Source organism: Nematostella vectensis, chromosome 10, assembly GCF_932526225.1.
Source record: "Nematostella vectensis chromosome 10, jaNemVect1.1, whole genome shotgun sequence".
In the NCBI taxonomy this organism is placed as follows: Eukaryota; Metazoa; Cnidaria; class Anthozoa; order Actiniaria; family Edwardsiidae; genus Nematostella; species Nematostella vectensis.
This window is the reverse complement of record NC_064043.1, coordinates 4,653,555-4,677,578: the sequence shown is the minus strand read 5'-3', so window position 1 is coordinate 4,677,578 and position 24,024 is coordinate 4,653,555. Positions and strand designations below refer to the sequence as shown.

General features: G+C 41.7%; 1 protein-coding gene across 1 annotated transcript; it reads left to right on the top strand.

Moving 5' to 3' along the window:
• The first annotated feature begins 1,832 nt into the window (after window positions 1-1,832).
• Window positions 1,833-24,015, top strand: LOC5510230 (advillin). The gene is made up of 29 exons (XM_048733399.1): window positions 1,833-2,099; window positions 4,078-4,152; window positions 4,271-4,336; window positions 4,551-4,628; window positions 4,708-4,757; window positions 5,393-5,498; window positions 5,665-5,775; window positions 5,965-6,031; window positions 6,419-6,548; window positions 9,054-9,132; window positions 9,767-9,865; window positions 10,361-10,511; window positions 11,160-11,263; window positions 11,490-11,627; window positions 12,348-12,434; window positions 13,102-13,173; window positions 13,914-14,027; window positions 14,436-14,519; window positions 14,731-14,792; window positions 15,056-15,149; window positions 15,690-15,782; window positions 15,943-15,987; window positions 16,731-16,796; window positions 17,493-17,618; window positions 18,032-18,112; window positions 18,354-18,476; window positions 19,235-22,146; window positions 22,467-22,580; window positions 23,834-24,015. Exons 1-27 carry the CDS (start codon window positions 2,034-2,036, stop codon window positions 19,346-19,348), a joined length of 2,481 nt encoding a protein of 826 aa, XP_048589356.1. The 5' UTR covers window positions 1,833-2,033; the 3' UTR covers window positions 19,349-22,146; window positions 22,467-22,580; window positions 23,834-24,015.
• Window positions 24,016-24,024: the final 9 nt, after the last annotated feature.

Below are 24,024 nucleotides of genomic sequence, written 5' to 3'. Positions count from 1 at the left end.
GCCGTCACGCACTCCGCACACACACTCTCGCCATCACACACTCCGCACACACACTCTCGCCATCACACACTCCGCACACACACTATCGCCATCACACACTCTCGCCGTCACGCACTCCGCACACACACTCTCGCCATCACGCACTCCGCACACACACTCTCGCCATCACACACTCCGCACACACACTACGCACACACACTCTCGCCATCACGCACTCCGCACACACACTATCGCCATCACACACTCTCGCCGTCACGCACTCTGCACACACACCCTCGCCATCACGCACTCCGCACACACACTCTCGCCATCACGCACTCCGCACACACACTCCGCACACACACTCTCGCCATCACGAACTCCGCACACACACTCTCGCCATCACTCACTCCGCACACACACTCTCGCCATCACGCACTCCGCACACACACTCTCGCCATCACGCACTCCGCACACACACTCTCGCCATCACGCACTCCGCACACACACTCTCGCTATCACCCACGCATACATATTAAGAAACCGTTGTCGTTTTGGGGGTCTGGTACCGAGGAAACTTTCTTTTCAGGGACCTCAACTAACTAAAGATGGTCACAGTAACTGTTTTACTGGTTACAAATCATAAAGTTTACGAAGCCCCTGGGGTACACTCACCTTAAAAAATACAAGAATCATGCAGTTTTTTTCCAAATAAGGAATATATTAGTTTCCTTATATGGAAGTGACCGCGTTTGACAAAAACGACAATTTTGGGCTCAATTTTCTTGATATGCTCAAAATACTAAAGCGCCTCACATGCACCCCCCCCCCCCCCAAAAAAAAAAAAAAAGAAAAATATGATATTAATGATTCCAGAAGAAAATATGGTGTCAGGGATATTTATCACATTTTCATTTGTTAATAATAAAGCCAGTCAATTGCTCACACCTCAAACGAGACTAGCTGTGTTATTAAATATTTATGGAGTTTGATAATTCATGAGAACAAAAATATATATCTATGAACGAGTAACGTTTGAAATAAATGAAAGAATAAATTTTGTGCCAAAACTTGTATATTTTAAAGTAAGCTTATTTAAGAAGAAAACATAACGAATCAAGTTACTTTCCAATAAAAAAGCTGCAAGCCTTAAATTCATAGAAATGGAGTTTGAGACATGTTGCATGCCCGCCCATTGTCAAATTCTAAAATGGCATTTTTTGTTTTACTTGGCGTCAATACCTGAAGCTACATTCTGAAAAAAAGCTTGGAGTACAGCCAGCGTCCCTTTTACTTTAAAATCTATATGAATCGGGCAATAATTTTCTGCGTAAAAGGGAAGAAAAATGGATTCACTTCAGCAAAGTTTGAATTATTACTGGACCCATGGGAACTTTAGAAAAAGACTACAACTTCCAAATCGTCTTAAATGTTATCTCCGCCAACATAACTATTAACAGGTAGTTGGATTAAAAGGGGCTTTTAACATTTTCTTTTCTGTCAGAAAGTGTCAATGTGTGCTTCACTTATGCATGCAAATGACACTCGAAAATTAAACAGGCTTTCGAAACAGTCAGCATTATTTACAACTGAAACGCAGAAATGTTGATCTTCAAATTAAGTTTAATACTAAATTTATTTTAAAAACAACAACATTTTAAAATAAGCGTGGCACTAGAATATAGCAGAGGTTCTTATTGGAAGTGTGTTTCTAGTGGATATAATAAATCCTTTTCCCTCTCTTGTTAGTTTTATTTCTGCCACGTATAGTACTACTGTACAATGAAATTTGATCAAGATTGTGACGTCATCGTACAGGTTTGTTTTTGCGGCACAATTAAACACCATCTCATGCGCGTGTCTGAATATGAATTGAGGACTACCCCCAATTGGATGCATCAGTAAAGAAAGCTTCACAACACAAATCACTTGCGTACTGGCCCCTTTACGCACGCTGCACACAGCCACATCTTTCATTCTCGCTTGCAAGCTAGACCTTTCTTTCTGTGAGTTGTACGGTGTGGTTTTAACTATTGACAACGCAAAAGAAAAAGATGGTTGTGGATGACGCCTTTGTGCAAGCAGGACAGAAGCCTGGCCTGGAGATTTGGAGAATAGAAGTAAGTGGCCGACAGATAGATATGCCATTTAAAATTTCACAAAATATCACACATTTAGGTATTCAAATTATATTTTAGCTGTAAAATTTTGTAGCGCTCGTGCTTAATGTTTCGCCAAAAAGGAGGCCTTCTTCTAAAGGAGCCCTTTAATAGAAATCACTTCCTACTCCGTGTTTGTAGCGTTTTTGCAGTAATTTCAAGCTGTTTTGTAATTTCAGCCTTACTCAATAAGTCCATGCATACATCTTAGAATAAATTTGATTCTTTTTAAGTTGAAATGCAAATGCTCCTTTACAAGACTGTCTTTTTGTGTACATTTAGACCTTAAATTAATATCCCTAATAAAAAGGGACTAATTTCGTTTGGGGACCTAACAGTGTGTCATAACACAGAAACAACAAGAGACATTCATAACTGTCTTACTTCGGCATATAAACAGTTTGCAGTGGGCTTGCAATTTCCGGGAGCCCGTCTCCAGGGCGACGCTATGAAGTCGGAAACTCACTCACAAGATCAGACGCGCATTTGAAACAATTATCATAGAGATGACAAAAACATGAAAAATAAGCAAGGCACTATTATCAATGCATTTGAAAAATATTTTCTCTTTGTCTCCCACAAAGGTATATCATGACTAAAATGGGCTGATGGGCTACAAGGCAAATGCATAAGTAATCCCCCTCCCGTTAAGATATATCATCATAGCTAATTGCTTGGCTTTGTTTTGGCGCTACAATGACTGGAAAATACCGATAAAACTGAATCTAAACCGTACCTCATAGCTACGCAAATGTGATGAGAAATGTATTTTCTTTTTGCACTGCAACGCGCTCCCACATAATGGCGTGAAAAATAAAAACGCGGTCAAACAGTAATTTTCGTACACGCTATAAAAGACTTCGGCATTGCTTCAGCGTCATATTCGGTACTATTTTTTATTGCGATACTCCACATTAGAGACAAAGCGCACCCCGTAATAAAAAAATAAGACAGCAGACATACTTTATTTTGAAGCCTACGGGCAACAGTTTGCCTTTTATTCTTGAATTGATGCAATGGAACAGGCCACGTGATGCGAAAGTACCCACTCAGATAAGATATGGCATGTTATCAGTCACTCTATTACTCGTATGAACACACACACTTTTATTTTGGTATCGTGGCTAGACAAAATTGGGAAAGAGATACTACATTGTTCTAGACCATAAAGATCTCTGCTGAGTCATACCTTTATAGTTTATATGCCAAATTCAATTAAAGATATCGGAAATGATTGGATAACAAAATGGCGGCTGTAAGAATCTCTTTAAATGGTGTCTTGCGCAAACGATTTGTGATGCATTTGCTAATTCAAACGAGCGCAAATAAGAGCCCTTGTCAATAGTGGTCCGCTAATTGTCCGCTAAATTTCAATTTCGTGGGGCGAGGGAAAGTGCTCGCAGTATTAGGTCAATACTCGTGGATTGTGTTAGCATCTTTGGGAAAAAAAACGCTCAAAGCTTAAAGGTGGACTCAGAAACCAGTCTTTACTAATGCGACTGAATCAGACAACGTGTAAACCTGGCTATCATCTAATACCTGGCATTATTCAAGCTAATATATATCTCTAAATAAAAGGATAAAAAGAGAATATACTCGATTCTTGAAAATAAAAAGCAGGTGCTCGGTAATTTACAAGTGTTCGCCAAGAGCTTTTCCAGCAGGAACGTAATAGCCGGTAGTTTGCGCGGAGGGTGGGGTGGTCGGCTAAATTAATAAATATCTTATCAACAGCTGCATGTTTCTCTAGTTTAAATGAAACATCTTCTAGACGGAAATATAAAATGCCACATTGTTCTATTTGCCATCACTTGTCAAATCCGAATTATAATATATACAAATGTCAGTGTAAGCCCCTTCAAGCGACGCGCTAGCTGTACTCATTTTCCACACGGGAGATATCTTGTTTTATTTGTTTATGGTATCCTTTTTTTTTTAGAAACTGAAAGTAGTTGCTCAAGACCCCAAGACGTATGGGACGTTCTACTCAGGCGACTCATATATTTGTCTCTCGGTAAGAAACTATGTTACCTTTCATGTCATACATTTTTGTCGGCATGTACTCGTTATTCAGTTTAAACTTACAACTGCACAAGACTGCATAACGAGCCATATATTTTATTCGTATTTAGACAAGACTAGTGGAGTCTCATCTGGAATGGGATATCCACTTCTGGCTCGGCAAAGACACCTCACAGGTAGGAAGCGTTCGTGACTTACACAGCAGAGACCATATTTTTCTAGCTTTAGATTACGTAAAACGTCATGAATTAAAAAAACACCCTCTCTACTTCAGGATATTAAGCGAGGAAGTTCGTTTACTCATTTAGTGGACCACCCCCTCTTAGGGAACGGCCTGCACTTCACTTGGCCGAGTTCGTAGCTTTGTTCTAAATCTATTTTCTATGGTAGGACGAGGCGGGTGTGTGCGCGTACAAGACAGTTGAACTCGATGATCATCTTGGGGGAGGACCAGTTCAATACAGAGAGGTACAATCACGTGACTGTATAAACGACATGTGTAGTGACTTTATTCAAGACCGACATTTCTCCTTCCTTGTCGCAACAGGTACAGGACCACGAATCGCGGAAATTCCTCAGCCACTTTAAAGATATCAAGTAAGACGTTTATTTATACACAAAATCAACAAGGAAGCACCATTCCGCTTCTTGCTAGAATCGAGAACGAGTGGCGCGGGGAGCGAAATCGTTGATACGGCGTATAGGGTGCACTTCTTCATTATTCCAATCAGTAACTTCTAGTCATCAATGAAAATATCCTAAAGAGACATTAGGCAGAGTCGAATTCCAGTTTTTGGTTTATTCGATATTGTGTAACCGCTAAATCGAGAAGAAGAGAGAAGAAGACCAATTGTCTTCATGGGAGATAGAGTGTAGTAGTTACGTCTTCTGGTCTATGTAGACGCTTTCGATAAAGATAAATTTGCAAAAAAGGATCGCCAGACCAAGCATTATTGTTGCGCGACCTCGGCGAGTCCAAAATCATTGTTTCGTTTGGGAATAGCGCGTCATAAACCATTTGACTGCACACAGCAAGGGAATTGATTGGTCACAGTGGTATTTTTGACTTTCCGCTATTCCCAGACAAGAAATGGATTCCCCACACAGTCTGATTTTACGCTGCAACCCCCTCCCACTTGTCCTTTCTGAAAACAATCTTGATCCGTCCATGGTATGTCATACCCCCTCGCCTCGGTACGAATCCCCTACACTTAACCAAAACCATTTTCTAGATACCTCGAAGGTGGCATGGAGTCTGGATTCCGCAAGGTTCAAAGAGATGTCTACCAAAAGAGGCTTTTCCATATCAAAGGGAAGCGTAACGTCAGAGTGCAACAGGTAGTTTCTATATGCTTATATTGATTTTCTGTAGTTAAATATATACATCGTGGTGTCTTCTTTCTTTGATATTTCGAGGGTCCAAGCCCTCTATCTTCTCGCGCAGTAGCAATGGTAGTTTGTCATGCGTTTTATCTCCTAATCTTTATTCGAATCCCATTGATAGGTCGAGTTACATTACAAGTCGTTAAATAAAGGCGATGTGTTCATTTTGGACGATGGTCTGAACATCTACTGTTGGAATGGCTCGCAGTGTAGCAGAGTCGAACGAATGAAGGTTGGTACCTTTCATATTAAACCTAGAAACAGTTCCTGTATTTGAAGGGAGCTGGCATGCTTGAGAATCCAGTGCGTTCTTTCTCTAGCCACGAGAGCCACGCTTTGTAGTCCGGGCTCTCCGAGAGCGACCGCAAAATAGGCTGGGTCTAAAAGCATATATGAGAATATCTGTTGTATTTCTCCATAGGGTATCGACGTTGCCAAACGAATACGAGACGAGGAGCGAGGAGGCCGCGCACAAGTACATATCATAGGTAAGCAATATTTTTATGTATCATATTTACCCTTTAGTTTAATCGTCACCGTTAGTCCAGTACATATCATAGGTTGGCATTATTGTATTATGTATCTATTAATATACCTGTTAGCTCACTCGCACCGTTAGCCTAAAGCATCGAGCATCTCTCAGCCACTCATAAGCCAAGCTAAAGGGCGGGCGATTCGTTCTACTGGCTCTGGAGCCAGGAGACTCGCAATAGGGAAATAGAAATTGGAAATAGAAATAAAGATGTGGTAAAAATTTGGTAATTTGTTTCTACATGATTGTAAAGGGGTAATACGATACGTAATACAATATAATAAAAGATGGAAAATAGAAGAGTGAAGACTGGTATATTATTTATCGCGCGTTTTCTATTTAGATGAATGTAAAGATAAGGGTCTGGAGAGCAAATTTTTCGACGCGCTTGGATCGCGTGGTGAGATCGCTGAAGATTCTGGGGACGACGCGGAGTTTGAGAAAACCAGCCAGAGCGCCGTCACTCTCTACCAGTACGTTCACTTGAGCCAGTCTTACAAATACTTGAACACTCTATAAACATCGTCACTCTTTACCAGTACGTTCACTTTAGCCAGTCTTACAAATACTTGAACACTCTATAAACATCGTCACTCTTTACCAGTACGTTCACTTTAGCCAGTCTTACAAATACTTAAACACTCTATAAACATCGTCACTCTTTACCAGTACGTTCACTTTAGCCAGTCTTACAAATACTTGAACACTCTATAAACATCGTCACTCTTTACCAGTACGTTCACTTTAGCCAGTCTTACAAATACTTGAACACTCTATAAACATCGTCACTCTTTACCAGTACGTTCACTTTAGCCAGTCTTACAAATACTTAAACACTCTATAAACATCGTCACTCTTTACCAGTACGTTCACTTTAGCCAGTCTTACAAATACTTAAACACTCTATAAACATCGTCACTCTCTACCAGTACGTTCACTTGAGCCAGTCTCACAAATACTTAAACACTCTATAAACATCGTCACTCTCTACCAGTACGTTCACTTGAGCCAGTCTTACAAATACTTGAACACTCTATAAACATCGTCACTCTCTACCAGTACGTTCACTTGAGCCAGTCTTACAAATACTTGAACACTCTATAAACATCGTCACTCTCTACCAGTACGTTCACTTGAGCCAGTCTTACAAATACTTGAACACTCTATAAACATCGTCACTCTCTACCAGTACGTTCACTTTAGCCAGTCTCACAAATACTTGAACACTCTATAAACATCGTCACTCTCTACCAGTACGTTCACTTTAGCCAGTCTCACAAATACTTAAATACTCTATAAACATCGTCACTCTCTACCAGTACGTTCACTTTAGCCAGTCTCACATATACTTGAACACTCTATAAACATCGTCAAATAACACCAGGTAGTTCACTTTAGCCAGTCTTACAAATACTTGAACACTCTATAAACATCGTCACTCTCTACCAGTACGTTCACTTTAGCCAGTCTTACAAATACTTGAACGCTCTATAAACATCGTCACTCTTTACCAGTACGTTCACTTGAGCCAGTCTTACAAATACTTGAACACTCTATAAACATCGTCACTCTCTACCAGTACGTTCACTTTAGCCAGTCTCACAAATACTTGAACACTCTATAAACATCGTCACTCTCTACCAGTACGTTCACTTGAGCCAGTCTTACAAATACTTGAACACTCTATAAACATCGTCACTCTCTACCAGTACGTTCACTTTAGCCAGTCTCGCAAATACTTGAACACTCTATAAACATCGTCACTCTCTACCAGTACGTTCACTTTAGCCAGTCTCGCAAATACTTGAACACTCTATAAACATCGTCAAATAACACCAGGTAGTTCACTTTAGCCAGTCTTACAAATACTTGAACACTCTATAAACATCGTCACTCTCTACCAGTACGTTCACTTTAGCCAGTCTCACAAATACTTGAACACTCTATAAACATCGTCACTCTCTACCAGTACGTTCACTTTAGCCAGTCTCACAAATACTTAAATACTCTATAAACATCGTCACTCTCTACCAGTACGTTCACTTTAGCCAGTCTCACATATACTTGAACACTCTATAAACATCGTCAAATAACACCAGGTAGTTCACTTTAGCCAGTCTTACAAATACTTGAACACTCTATAAACATCGTCACTCTTTACCAGTACGTTCACTTTAGCCAGTCTTACAAATACTTGAACACTCTATAAACATCGTCACTCTTTACCCGTACGGTCACTTTAGCCAGTCTCACAAATACTTGAACACTCTATAAACATCGTCACTCTTTACCAGTACGTTCACTTTAGCCAGTCTCACATTTACTTGAACACTCTATAAACATCGTCAAATAACACCAGGTAGTTCACTTTAGCCAGTCTTACAAATACTTGAACACTCTATAAACATCGTCACTCTCTACCAGTACGTTCACTTTAGCCAGTCTTACAAATACTTGAACACTCTATAAACATCGTCACTCTTTACCCGTACGGTCACTTTAGCCAGTCTCACAAATACTTAAACACTCTATAAACATCGTCACTCTCTACCAGTACGTTCACTTTAGCCAGTCTCACATATACTTGAACACTCTATAAACATCGTCACTCTCTACCAGTACGTTCACTTTAGCCAGTCTTACAAATACTTGAACACTCTATAAACATCGTCACTCTCTACCAGTACGTTCACTTTAGCCAGTCTTACAAATACTTGAACACTCTATAAACATCGTCACTCTCTACCAGTACGTTCACTTTAGCCAGTCTTACAAATACTTGAACACTCTATAAGTAGTTCACTAGCTTCAAAATGCTTACAATACTTTACACGATTTGAGAAACGACTTCCCTTTAAATCTCGTCGATTACTTATTATACCATATTTCCATTAAGCATTTTTTCAATGTACACATGTGTCACCATGAAGGCACACTTAATTAATCGCTATTAAAATGACTCCATGGTTTACCTTCAGAGTGTCTGACGCATCAGGGGAACTAGAAATGAGAGAAATCGAAGCAAAGCCGCTAAAGAAAAGTAACCTGGACACAAACGTGAGTAATTTACTATGTCACGCAATCCGTTAATACGTGACACCGTGACGCCAACATCACGTAAGGGCTACCTCCTGTATACACGTCCGTCTATGTTGCGGGCGGTGGTGGGTTCATATTTACACACATAAGCCATTTACTATGTCACGCAATCCGGCATACGTGACACCGTGACGCCAACGTCACGTTAGGGCTACCTCCTTTTTGTATACAGTCGATTGACAAAAGCGTTGTAGTCAACCGGCCTCGCGACTACGCGACAAGCCCGCGTGTAAGCGTGGGTACAAACCACTGAAGCGCCTAGCTGTATCTATTAGCCAACGCTAAACTTCAGTACACGCGTTGGCTTATATATGCAGCTAGGCACTTTAGTGGTTTTACCCATGCTTACATGCGGACTTGTCGCGTAGTCGCAAATCCGGTTGACGACAACCTTTTCTCAATCGACTGTACACGTCTGTCTATGTTGCGGGAGGTTATTGGGCCCATATTTACACACATAAGTCTACTTGCGTATCCAACAACCCAGTGACTATGTACTCTTCACATCCTCGCCTTGTTAACATGTCAAGCATTCTAATAAGCCGACACACGCAAGCAAGACACATATCTTATTTTTGTGCTGCGTTTTCAGGATTGCTTCATTCTGGACTGCGGAAGCAGCGGAGTGTTCGTGTGGGTCGGTAAAGGCTGCACCAAAAACGAGAAAAGTGCCGCCATGAAAAATGGAATAGTAAGTAGGCCGCCAAGCTTGAGGGCCAAGCGCTATTCGAGGTCTCTTGTTGAAAGAGAGCGAGTTAATTAACGATTAGGCGCCTAGGGCTCCGTACCTATCGCTCAATACTCCCCTCGTTACATTTGTATTGTTGTGACTATTTTCGCCGCCTCTTGTGCTAGTAGCAAGATGAAGAGACCAACGACGGTTTTTTTTATGAACAGTACCATGTTGTGAAGGGAACTTACAAAAGGTTCTGACCTTTTAACTCTACACTAATGCGTTCCCAATGAGTTTTTGATGGATTTTATCTACCCATTATGAGTTGATGACAATTCTGCAGTGTTTTTTAACACATACCAGATATTTTTTCTTGTATATCGGATATGTAACATTTGCATCATCAATCACCGGTTGACTGATGTTATTCACATAAAACGGCGAAAAAAGGATTGCTTTGTTGCGCGCGCCCTCTTGTCTTCAAGTATTAACTAAGGTGATTTTTTGCCACAGGATTTTATCGAGAAAAAGGGCTATCCGAACTGGACACAGGTGACCCGTGTTGTGGAGGGCGGGGAAACGCCCATATTCAAGCAGTTTTTCTCGGGCTGGACCGACGCCGACTCTCAGGTCGGATTAGGCAGGGCCTTCAAAAGTAAAATTGGTAAGACATGTAAAAAGGTGGTCCGATTAGCCAGGGCCTTCAAAAGTTATGTTGGTAAGACATGTAAAAGGGTGGTCCGATTAGCCAGGGCCTTCAAAAGTTATGTTGGTAAGACATGTAAAACGGTGGTCCGATTAGCCAGGGCCTTCAAAAGTTATGTTGGTAAGACATGTAAAACGGTGGTTCGATTAGCCAGGGCCTTCAAAAGAAATGCTGGTAAGACATTTAAAAAGGTGGTCTGATTAGCCAGGGCCTTAAAAAAAGTTGACAAATCACTGTATAAAAGTGACATAGTATAAATTTAAATAGACAGTCCCTTTCTGGGTTATGTTGCTTAATTTTAGTCTGGATCAATTATCCTATTAGTCGAATATCAAAGAGATATGTTGGTATGCAAGTGAGAATTTGTGGCCTCGTAAATCTGGGGTTCTCTAAGGTTAATAGCGGTAAGTTCTGCGGCTGGTGGGGGGGGGATTTATTAAGGCAGGTCATTAATCTATTCAGGTCAATAATCTATTCAGTGAACGAAGGTCTTGCATTAGGGCGAGTGTAGCGCTGCAACTAGTGGAGTGGTTTGTCACATGTAACTGCACTTCATCGGGTCGACAGCTCAAGAACACAGTTTTTTTTTTCTTTATTTCTCTTCAGCTAAACAAAGTTATGACAAGTTTGATGCCACTTCGCTTCACGACAGAAAAAAGCCAGAACCCAAGAAACAGATTCTTGCAGATGACGGGAGTGGAGTGGCAAAGGTAAAATAGGACTTGCTTAAAAAATAATATCGATATTTACGGTTTATATTCACTTGGTCGTAAATCAAGGCATTCTTCTGGAGCCAAGCACGTAGCCACGGGTGGCTACGTGCTTGGCTCCAAGTACTCTTTTGGCCGCCAAAATTTTACACCTTTTGGAATGAGAACCATGGATGCACAGAAACCACTCAGTCATCTATCGAAACTGCTGTGCATTATGTTGTAGATATGGCGTGTAGAGGACCATGACCTTGTACTAGTTCCCCTGGAGTTGCACGGTCTATTTTTTAGTGGCGACTGCTATGTCATCATGTATACATATAAGGTCAACATGAGAGAAAGCGTCATCATCTATTTCTGGCAGGTAGGATGATAATGATTGCTATGAATGCTGATATTGGTGATATGACGATGGTGATATATCGATGGTGATATGACGGTGGTGATATGACGATGGTGATATGACGATGGTGATATGACGATGGTAATATGACGATGATGGTATGGCGATATGATGATGGTGATATGGCGATGGTGATATGACGATGGTGGTATGACGATGGTGATATGACGATGGTCATATGACGATGGTGATATGACGATGGTGATATATCGATGGTGATATGGCGATGGTGATATGACGATGGTGATATGACGATGGTGATATGGCGATGGTGATATGACGATGGTGATATGACGATGGTGGTATGAAGATGGTGATATGACGATGGTGATATGACGATGGTGGTATGACGATGGTGGTATGACAATGGTGATATGACGATGGTAACTATTATGGCTATGATGATGTTGCTGACAATATGATAGAAATTTATGTTGTTCTTGATAGATGTGTTATTGTTGATGATGATAATGATTATGATGATAAAAGAGTTGTTCATGACAAAAAAATGTTTGCCGCCGATGATATTGGAATATGACAATGGTGGCAATGACGATGATGGTGACGATGATGGTGACGTTAGATGGCGAATTTAATGATGACGGGCCATTGTCATTGAGTCATTGGCATGCATACTTTTTTACATTTCGCTCACTTTTTCACCCCTGCAATGTTTATCAGGGTGTTCAGAGCAGCACGGATGAGAAGGCGGCCTCCGCCATGCTTGCCGACCAGATAGACAAGAAGATGGGTGGTATAGCCACGCAGGTAAAATGCAAGAATACACGCCCATCGCACGAACGTAACGCAAGAATACACGCCTATCGCACGCAGGTAACGCAAGAATACACGCCTATCGCACGCATGTAACGCAAGAATACACGCCTATCGCACGCACGTAACGCAAAAATAAATACGCCTATCGCACGCACGTAACGCAAGAATACACGCTTATCGCACGTACACGTAACGCAAGAATACACGCCTATCGCACGTACACGTAACGCAAGAATACACGCCTATCGCACGCAGGTAACGCAAGAATACACACCTATCGCACGCAGGTAACGCAAGATTACACACCTGTCGCACGCAGGTAACGCAAGAATACACCCCTATCGCACGCAGATAACGCAAGAATACGCGCCTATCTCACGCAGGTAACGCAAGAATACACACCTAACGCACGCAGGTAACGCAAGAATACACACCTATCGCTCGCGATCCATTGTTTCGGTCGTAGACTCTATTCAAGCCGGCGATATAATGAAACTTTAATACCTATGGCTACTAATCAGTTGATGACCCCTTCGGTGATTTTAACACGTGAAGACTTGCTAAACTGTTAAATCACAAAGTTCTGACTCGCCTCGTCTATTCATCTTCTATGCTCCGCTTTACTATTCATTAACACTCGTTTTGCGATCTGTGACAGGTGAGAGTAGTGCAGTACAAGGAGCCGGAACACTTCCTCAGAATCTTCCGTGGCCGCCTCATTATACTAGAGGTGAGTGTCTGATGAGCACAGAAGAGTGTGGCAGTACAGTTTGAGCATACTACATGTCGAACCTCTAAGTAATGAACACTTTCCGAAAATCCGAGCGAGTCAATTTATGGAGGTCCCATCTACAGCTGGAGTATTTTTCAATCGGAGTAGACTCCAAGTATTCCAATCTCCCAAGTTTACCGTTAAATATAAGACATTATCTCAAGGCAGTAAAAAGAGACAATAAGCGGAACTGTAACTGTATCCGTTTAGTGTATTTATCCGGGCGCTGATATGACAAGAGAATGTTAAAATAACCCGGGGCCCGATGTATGACCACGGTTTTTCTACTACGACCGAAAGTGTACCCGCGTACCTGATCATTGAACCTTTTTCCCCGCGTTACCTGATCATTAAACCTTTTTTTCCCGCGTACCTGATCATTAAACCATTTTTCCCGCGTACCTGATCATTAAACGTTTTTTTTTCCCGCGTACCTGATTTGTAAACCTTTTTTTCCCGCGTACCTGATCATTGAACCTTTTTCCCCGCGTTACCTGATCATTAAACCTTTTTTTCCCGCGTACCTGATCATTAAACCTTTTTTCCCGCGTACCTGATCATTAAACCTTTTTCCCGCGTACCTGATTTGTAAACCTTTTTTTCCCGCGTACCTGTTCATTGAACCTTTTTTTCCCGCGTACCTGATCATTGAACCTTTTTTCCCGCGTACCTGATCATTGAACCTTTTTTCTGCCCAGGGTGGGAAGGGTGCGGGATTTCGCGCGGGCTGCGAGGAAGACACGTATGATCACGAGGGAAAGAGGATGTTCCACGTGAAGGGCACGACGGACCTTAACGCAAAAGCGATACAGGTAACCTTTCATCATCATCATTTACATATCAGTCAATCTTGTTTTAAAAACTGTCGTTTTTCTAGCTCGGTCAATTTCTTATTAGGACATTACATACCATATTTGGAAGTCCGCTTCAATCATGTTTTCGCTTTTTTGTCGCCCTAGAGCTGTGTGCATCGAAAATTTCCTACGTAAATTTTCAGGAATTCGTGCGGGTTTGCAGGCCGCCATCCTCAAATAGACCCAGTCTCTAGCGTTTTTAGAACATCGAACATCACAGTTTTCCCGCACGCTCGGCCCAAGCTCTTTTAGACCATTCAGAAAAACGATGGCCATTGATTGATTGACACGGTTTATAATATACAGTTTTTCAGATTTGAATCTTTCTCACAGAAGTCTGTCTTAATGGGTACCCTTTATTCACAGGTTCCCCGCCGAGGGGCGTCCCTTAACTCTGGTGACGTGTTCGTACTAGAAACGCCTGGGCGTATGTACATGTGGAGGGGAAAGGTAACGAGATGAGCATCTTTGCAAACTTAAAATATTGCTAATTCTTTATTTTCTCCTAATAGCTGTTCTGAGTACTGCCTTATAAATTGATAAAACCGAAAACCGAGATTTGCTTTATTTTAGCCCGTAAATGGAATTGCGTTTAAACCCACACATGGGAACAGATAACAAAACTAATTGCAAAGATCTGTGCGCATTTATTTCTTCACAGGGTTCGTGCGCAGCTGAGAGACGAATTGGAAGATTGGTAATAGATTTTCTTTCTCCCGGAAGGTGGGTTATTGTGACAGAATAGTTGTCTACTTATTTTCCGGTTGACGGTGGTGACGGTTTAGTTATTTTCGGTAATGTTTTCTGGGGATATTACAACTTTTTGGCAAACCATCAAAATTCAAGAAGCTCATGCAGCTTTGACAGGGATTCCCATGCAAGCGACGGCATTTGTAGGGGGGGGGGGGTGGGGTGGGGGAGATGAGGAAGCAGCCTGCTGGGCTTGCTGGGAAATAAATACATGCATTTGCGCCTTTTAACCACAGGGAGCCCGACGTGTTTCGCGAGGGTCAGGAACCGGAGTATTTTTGGGATGATATTGGCGGTCGTGAGGAGTACGCAACAGGGAAAAGAATGGAGGTATGCTAAAAGCCAAACACTCAAATTCGAACGATCGTAAGTTGTACTTTATGCTGTTGAGTCCAATGGTAGGATACTCTCGAATCCCCCGACCCCCGTATCTCGCTACCCTCTCTATAATGTACCCTGTTGTTATCGAGCCTTGAGAAAAGACCTTCGTACTTTCTTGTTGAACCCTGTGATATGTGTAGGAAGTAAGCCCCTCCCCCGTATGTTACTTTGTTGTTGATCCGTGTACTTATTATTGCACTTTCTTGATGAACCCTGTGGTTTTATGTGTATGAAGTAAGCCCCCCCCCCCCATCCTCCCCCGTATGTTTTTGTTTTTGACCCGTGTTGTATATTCTGCTCTGAGGAAGAAAGGAGTACTTATTATTGCACTTTCTTGATGAACCCTGTGGTTTTATGTGTATGAAGTAAGCCCCCCCCCATCCTCCCCCGTATGTTTTTGTTTTTGACCCGTGTTGTATATTCTGCTCTGAGGAAGAAAGGAGTACTTATTATTGCACTTTTTGTTGAACCCTGTGGTTATGTGCGCAGGAAGAAAGACCCTCGTATCCGCCCCGTCTGTTCCAGTGCTCTAACGCGTCTGGCGCATTTAAGGTGGAGGAAGTATTCGAATTCACTCAAGAGGTATTTCTATTTTTTGCTTCAAAACTTGGTGGAGATCTTGCACCGTTGAAACGTCAGCAAAACTACATAGTTTTCACGAGGCTTAACCTACTTCCCAGTCTGTATTTCATGTTCCGCCATATATCATAAAATTATTCATTTTCCTCTGTTCCCAAAATAGGATCTTATTGAGGACGACGTTATGCTTTTGGACACATACGACGAGGTAAGAAATATAATTCGTCTCAATATCAAGGTTGCACTCCGAAAATTCATGTAAAGCAACCCGCGGTGCTTCATGAGTATGAAATAGATAAGCAAAAAGCATAAATATAAATAAATTTGGGGTTTAAAAGCTTTAGCATGTTTTGTTTTTATGCTTTAGAGGGGCGTTCACAGGACTTTCAGAGGCGTTCACAGGGCAGATACGGCCAGAATCAGGGCCGTAGCAGGGGTTGGGGCACTGGGGGCATGTGCCCTCCCAACATAAAAAAATATAAGGAAATGAACAGTATGGGCGTGGCTGTGCCCCCCAATATTTTATAAATGTTTCTGTATTGTGCCTCCCCCAAATATTTCGAGGCCTGCTACGGCCCTGAGAATTTAGCCATTTATAGGTCTCCCATAAGCTGGGAGCATTGAGTGTGGGTGGGTGGGTAGGAAAGGGGGGGTGGGGGTTAGGGGGATCTCAAGGTCTCTAGAACCACATTGACTTATGTTCAAAGAGGGCAGGCTATAGGGCGTTTGTACACACGGCCGAAGCAGGGGGCGGGGCACGTGCCCCCCCTAATATTTAAAAAAAAATTATTAGAAAATATAAGTAGGGGCGTGGCTGTGCCCCTCCCCAATATTTTCTTAATGTTTCTGTATTGTGCCCCCCCCCCCCCCCCATATTTCGAGGCCTGCTACGGCCCTGGTACATGATGCGTTTGTAACTCCAATTACAAGTTCTAATCTCCTTTTTGACAGGTGTTTGTTTGGATCGGCGAAGGCGCGAATGACTTCGAAAAGAAAGAAGCATTACGTACGGCAATGGTATGGGCAACGAAATAAATTTAGTATGTTTTCGCTGATTGCATAAAACATACGCAATTACCCCAGACAACAGAGGCTCTTGACACTTGTCAATCAAAATCAAAAAGTGCTGACATGACGTGCTTGTCTAGTTTGAAAATTAGCCGGATGCTAAGTCGAAAAGTATCCTAGGGTTCGTGGTCGAGACGAGACCTTAAGATCGAGGTTTGACAAGTTTACCACGAACGGCAAACCACGGTTTGCGGTTTCACGTTAGACGTATCCCCATTTTTGGAAATGGGGATACGCCATTGTATAGCAATGGCCATCTAAAAGGAGCCATCTAAAAACGTGTTAAAAAACATCGCTATAACAAAACTGTTAAGAGCAAGGTTTTTGCAATCGGTAAGCTTACGATTTTCTTCGTGGGCATGGTGCGCGCGCACCTTCCCCCCTTGGCGGCCAAAAAGTGGGTCATTTTCTATTACAAAACGTGCCTTCGAACGGCAAACGCGACGACAAGCCCTGGTCACGTGACCGCTGGAGGTTCGCGGTCAGCCGGAAATCGCGAAAAAGGTCTCGGTAACATTTGGATAACAGAAGTGAGAAAATACTCACAGCCTTGTGTCAAAAATAAGTCGTGTTTGTGTTAAAAATAGGTTAATGCATCGATATCGCACTTGTGCCTAACCTGTGTTTCCGTATTTCATTGATAAGGACTATGTCAAGAGCGATACATCCGGCCGAACATTGGACAACACCATTATCATACAAGTCAAACAGGGTTATGAACCCCTCAACTTTACCGGACACTTCCAGGCGTGGGACTCGGACAAGTGGAGCGTGAGTGTCATTAGCATTGGCGAGAGCAGGAAGGGGGGGGGGGGGGAGGGGGGGCGGGGCTCAGAATGAAGGGAGGAGGGGGAGGAGAATAAGTCTTGTTTCCGTTTTACCAGCTGCAGATTTTGGTACTTATTGCGTGTCTAGGATTTTTTGGGAACGGGGAGTAGTATATCAAACATAGAGCAGGTGTATTCGTATTCAGTATTTAAGCGCCCTTTCGTTTTTGCTAGGGCTTCTTGTTGCAACGGAGTAGTTGGCATTAGCCTGAAAAATATCTGGTTGCTAGAAGACTATACTAATGAGAATTCATATTTTATGTCTGTAGGTGTGTTTTAGCTAGCTGTATTTTGATCAGGCGTGTGTTTTTGTGTTCTTATCTGTTTTCATTCCTCGCTCATTTGTACGGTGCATAGGGCGGTAAGACGTTTGGTGAGCTAAAGGCTGAGATGGGAGATGAGATAGACGGGCTTGGTCAACTGAAGATCACAGAGCAGGTACGCATGATTAAGAATACTATACACCAGTCAACAACGAAGAGACGCTAATTCAGCTAACCGATACACGACCGTACCTAGTGGCGTGGGGCAGCAGAAATATAGAAGAAAACGGCGTCTGCCATTTATCAAAAACAAGACTTAGGGTTCCACCACCCATTGCCATACAACCAACACACTGGTGCTATGGTAACATCGATAAGCCACTTCGACTAAAATTATAAAAATTACTATTACTCAGCATGTAAACAAGATCTTGAACAACAACAAAGACACCTTTGTCCCGGAAAAAACCTATACGTTCGAGCAGCTGACAAGGCCCAAGTCTCTGATCCCAAGGGATGTGGATTGTACGATAAAAGAGGTGAGTAGGTAAACGGTGAGAGAGATACCGGGGGATAGGGGAAAGGAGAAATTGGAGGCTGCTTACTGTGGCGGTGGAGAACGAGAAGAAGAGATGGGTGAATCGTAAAAGAAGGGAATTGACAGAGTTAGGTGAAAAAAGAGACGAAAGAAGAAGTAAAGAAGAAATGGGGAGGGAGGAACCGTCAGAGATAGGATAGAAAGGGAAGAGTGAAAAAAGATGAAAAGATGGAACGAGAGAGAACGTGCGGGGAAGAGGTTGTGCAAGGTTGGCAGAAGGTAGCACGGTGGTCATATATAGGAAGCATAAGTATTAGCACGTAATTGAGAAAATTCCGAACAAAAATAACCTGATCCATTATATATGCTTTTCCCGTGTGAAGCAGTCCTCTGCCTTATAATCGGATTAGCATTAGAATGTAATAATCTTTTGAGTGACTGGAGAATTATTTGCCATACAAAAAAAAAAGTCTTTGAGCCGCTTTAAAACTGAAAGCATTTGCTGTGTTTTACTAATATCGTGAATGACTATGGCCACTCCTAACGTGCCCAACAATCATAGGCCACCATGCACGAGTAACACGTAGTAACCATTATCGGTGATTCGTTTGTTTATTTGTGAGTGCTGTTACAGTCAAGAAGGAGCCATTTCTACTTGTATTAAATGGATATTGTTCAACGCTAGAAGCACGCCAAGACTTGTTTTTAATAAGTATATCCTCTCAAGTATCTACTCACGTTTTCGCTAATCCTTTTCAGCGCTATCTGTCAGACGATGACTTCTACAAAGTGTTCGGAATCCAGAGATACGAGTTCGAGTCTAAACCGAAGTGGAAACAGATACAATTGAAAAAGGATAAAGGATTGTTTTAAATAGATGTACAAATCAACAAAGTCAGATGTAAGAGCCGCGAAACCGCTCAAGGCTTTAATAGAAGAGTCTAACACCAAAAGGCAATAGAAAACACTAGCCCGAGAAAAGACGCCAGAGACATATCGTCTTAGAAACAGTTTTCATATCTGATGTTTCTTTTATGCGCAATGTTTTTCAGTTATTTTGCCGCGATAAGATTCTGCGATGACGCTTTTTGTGGCTAGCTAAAATATCTTCAAATTTTATCAAACATTTTTGTAGCGGGCAGGTTTAATTAGGTCATTTGCCGCCAAGATGACGTATTGAAGGACATATGTTTTATAAAAGTGTATTTAGCTTAGTAGATGGCGTTCTGTTAGGGATTCCTGTGGCCATGACGCAAGTGGGGCTGGGGAGAGCCAATCAGGGAGGAGAGAGTTTCGAGTGACACCACATCATCATTCATCATAGAAAATCCGAAATACCACAGGGGACCCAGTTGTCTTCTAACAACCACTTAATCCATATCATATCAGTCAATCTGGTTTTTAAAAATGTCGTTTTCCTAGCTCGCTCGGTCATTTCCTTATTAGGCATTACATACTACATTTGGGTGTCCGCTTCAATCGTTTTTTTTTTTTTGCTTTTTTTTTTGCAGACATCTTGGAAATGGAGCCTAGTCTCTAACGTTTTAGAATATCACAGGTCTCCCGCGTGCTCGCTCAAGGCTCTTTTAGACCATTTAGAAAAACGTCAGCCATTGATATTGATATGTGATGAACAACTGCACAGGGGATCAAGATTTAGACCGGACAAGGGCAAAAGGAATATTGTTAATCAGTGTACGTGAATGAATAAAAACCTAACGCACGTGGCTAGCGGTTCGCATGATTTTTAGTACGCGCAAATCATAAACAGAGAAGCGCTTCGGATGACTAAGAAGCAAGGGCGAATTTAGGTGAGATTTGAGGACTTTATTTGGGACACCGACAAGCTTTATTCCTACTGCTCGTGTCTTTTGTTGATCTACGGAAAAAAAACAGGAAAAGACGAACCCCTTACAGACGCCAAGCTTGTGACACTACTCCAAAATGAAGACGTACTTGCTTTCAAAAAATAAAAATAAAAAGAACTTTTTTCAAAGTTTTCTTTTTTGCTGCTTTGTTGATGCATGATAAGAGGAAAATCAAAGCTCCCATCGGAGGGGAAGGTAAATTGGAAATCCCGGAACAAGGGTTTTTTTAGCGCCGATCGTTCAGGGTCAGGTCAAGGTGCGTAACCCGAAGACAGTTGCATGTAACAAAAAGAAAGCGGGTAACCAGCTTAAACAATAATCTTCAATCAGTTTTTTCAGTCGTCTTGAATTGTGTCATTCTAATGTTGTCATTCTAGGGTGTGTCCATTCTTTGTCCGATGTTCTCATTCTAAGATGTGCCCATTCTTTGTCCAATGTTATAACTCTTGATTGTGCCCCATCTTTGTCCAATGTTCTTATTAAAAGGTGTCCCCATTCTTTGTCCAATGTTCTTATTACAGGGTGTCCCCATTCTTTGTCCAATGTTCTTATTACAGGGTGTCCCCATTCTTTGTCCAATGTTCTTATTACAGGGTGTCCCCATTCTTTGTCCAATGTTCTTATTACAGGGTGTCCCCATTCTTTGTCCAATGTTCTTATTACAGGGTGTCCCCATTCTTTGTCCAATGTTCTTATTACAGGGTGTCCCCATTCTTTGTCCAATGTTCTTATTACAGGGTGTCCCCATTCTTTGTCCAATGTTCTTATTACAGGGTGTCCCCATTCTTTGTCCAATGTTATAACTCTAGAGTGTGCCTATTCTTTCTTATTCGCCGAAGAGGGTCCTGAATTGTATTACGATTTAAGGTACCAGGAAAGGAAACGAGACGGAAACGGCTAACACATGGGGATTATTGTGGAGCAAAGGCGGCGGGGAAAATTATTTGATCCGCCTTTCCCCAGGACCCTGCGCAATGTCCAATTGTATGAATATTGTATGAATATTTGTGTCATCCATGTGAAATATGATTGAAAATATTGTAATCGCAATATTAGGTGGCAGAGCGTAAACTTAAATGGAACCTCTATCAAATACAAATGTATGACTAAAACTTATTTCCACCTCTCACGATAATATTTCTAGCAACGCCCATTTGTAATGTCTTTGACTAGTAACTCTTGGTGTTTTCCTTTCATGTGGGTGGGTTGGGGGTGTGGGAGGGGTAGGCTGGGCTTTTAGGGACTCGACGCGTCAGGGCTTATAAGTACTTATGAGCCCCTAGCGTCAGAAAATATTTCCATTATAGGTGAACCCATGGGAACCAGACATAACTACAAACTATTTTTATCCATCAGATTCGCAACGAATCGATCATGAGATCATTTTAAAATTTCAAGCCTACAATGTGATAAATCAGCAAGAATATGTCCAGGTGTTTTGGCGAATATAAATTTATCTACAAAAAACTTTTGCTAAAGTTGCGATAATCCTATAATCGGTTAGCATTTTAATTGCTTACTAATTACTTTGTAACCCTATCTCTATGATAAACGCAGCGAGACATTTACGGGCGGGGTTATTATAAAATATTTCTTTTTATTTAAGTTTCGATGCATGGCTCACCATTACTAATCCTGAACGAGTGACAGTTTAGCTGACGCGTGTACGTATGCACGTATATGGTTACAAAACTTGAGATGGTCGTGCGGGCCGCCACGATGCTGGTTCTTATCTGTGCATTTGCGCTCCTTTGCTGTATAAACGCAGGAAGTATTTCTAACACAAACACCAATATACACAAGGTGCGAACTCGTTTGTTTAATTTTTCACTTTCGATCATATTTATCAGGGTGGTTTTTAAAAGCCTTTTCAAGGAGTTTGCAGAAAATCCTTTTGCTTACCCAGACTCTGCTACAGACAAGGAGTTTTTCTTTTTATTTGAAAAGCATTTTCTTGGATTTGCACACATCGTCACATAATAACTAATAAGTATATAGATCTACACGCTAGTGATTATTTAATGTCCTTTAAAACTTGATGCAATTAAGCACAGACAAAGGGACAGAAATATCATGAGTACTTATGGATAAGGAATGCGTTTAAGTAATGTTGTGTTTTACAGCTGACTCGATGCACGAGCGATTTGGACTGTCCCATGAACACTTGCTGCAGGTTCTATTCACTGATCCAAGGAGGCGTTTGTAAACAGCATCTCATAGAGAGAGCTCTATGTATGGTAAGAACATGTCACAACTTTGTAGTCTGCGTAGCAAGCGTTTTGCGTATTTCAGAGGAATTCAACGTTTGATCGCACCCGCTTATTTTCATTTCACTGTTTATTTTCCATCATTAGTTTGAGGGAGCGGCCTGTACACACTCTTACTTTTTTTTTATAAGAACCTTTTTTTATAAAAACGTCCAGCCTGGGATTTCGCCAAAATTTAAGAAAATGCCTAGTGATCGCTCTAAAAATGAAGAATCAAATTGTGCAAATTGTGCCTATCGCGCAGAATGGAGCGACATTTCCTGTGTCACGTGACATGGTTTAGCACGCCGGATTTGAATGAGTGTCTCATTAAGCATCGTCATTTACAAATTAACCGAGCAAAAACGTGAGATCGCAACGCAAACATCGTGAAATTCCGCAGCTAATATAGGCTTTTTTTTAATGCGAGGCCTGCCTTTTTTTAAGGCTGAATAATGGTGAATTTGGCAGAAAAACGTATGAGAAAGTGACTGATTAGCTGTTCAGACCTTTTTATTTTTGTGGATAAAACCTTTTTTTCCAATGCTAAGCCTGCGAATTGTTCTTTACGGTGCAATCTGACGTCAGGATTTTTTTAAAAAAATCGGTTAAATATTTTTGCCATACCTTGGCGAAAAACATTTTTAGCAGAGAAGGGCACTAATGAGCTTTTCAAAATTCCCGCGAGACCGCTTGGGTTTCACAAAAAAACCGAAACAAAGGGAGTAGGAACCGAATCAAGCCACAATAACTCGTCTTCGCCCGCCTCATTAAACAGACCTTGACTTAAATACTATTGTTATTGATCATTTGTGTAGTTCTGTTTTAACTTGTATGATTTCAGGTCACTGAAATTTAAAAACATCGACAAGAACGTTTTCAGCCTTAAAATCCTCCGAAAATAAGAACGGCTCAACCTCACTGAAAATAAGACGTTAAGAGTGTACGCCAGGAAAGGATGTCTGGGGCTAACGCAACCCTGCGCATGTAAACAGCCTAAGTTAGCGGATTCACGTCAAAAGCGTACAAATCTTATAGACACTTATTACTTTTTCGAGCAGAATAGGCAAGAAGCATTAGAAAAGTTACGTCTTGATTTCGTCGTGTTGCAGCCTGGCTCGGCCTTGGCTGGGATAAAATCGCAAGAATCGCATAATGTGCAGTGTATAATGTGAACAGGTCTGTAGCGTGGGTTTTCGCGCGGAGACTTAATGTTTTGTGACAAGTGCTTTTAATAATTTCAGCCGGAGAAACACGAGGCGTGCCCGCAATGTGGTACTGGTCTGCGGTGTCAGTTCGAAGCCAAAATAGCTGGAACTCGGATGGGGAAATGTACAAAGTCGTAAAACATCGCCTGTGTCATAATGGAAGCCACAGTGTTATACTTTTGAGGACAATAGACAATAAATAACACATTTTCTTTCCAGGGTCGTGG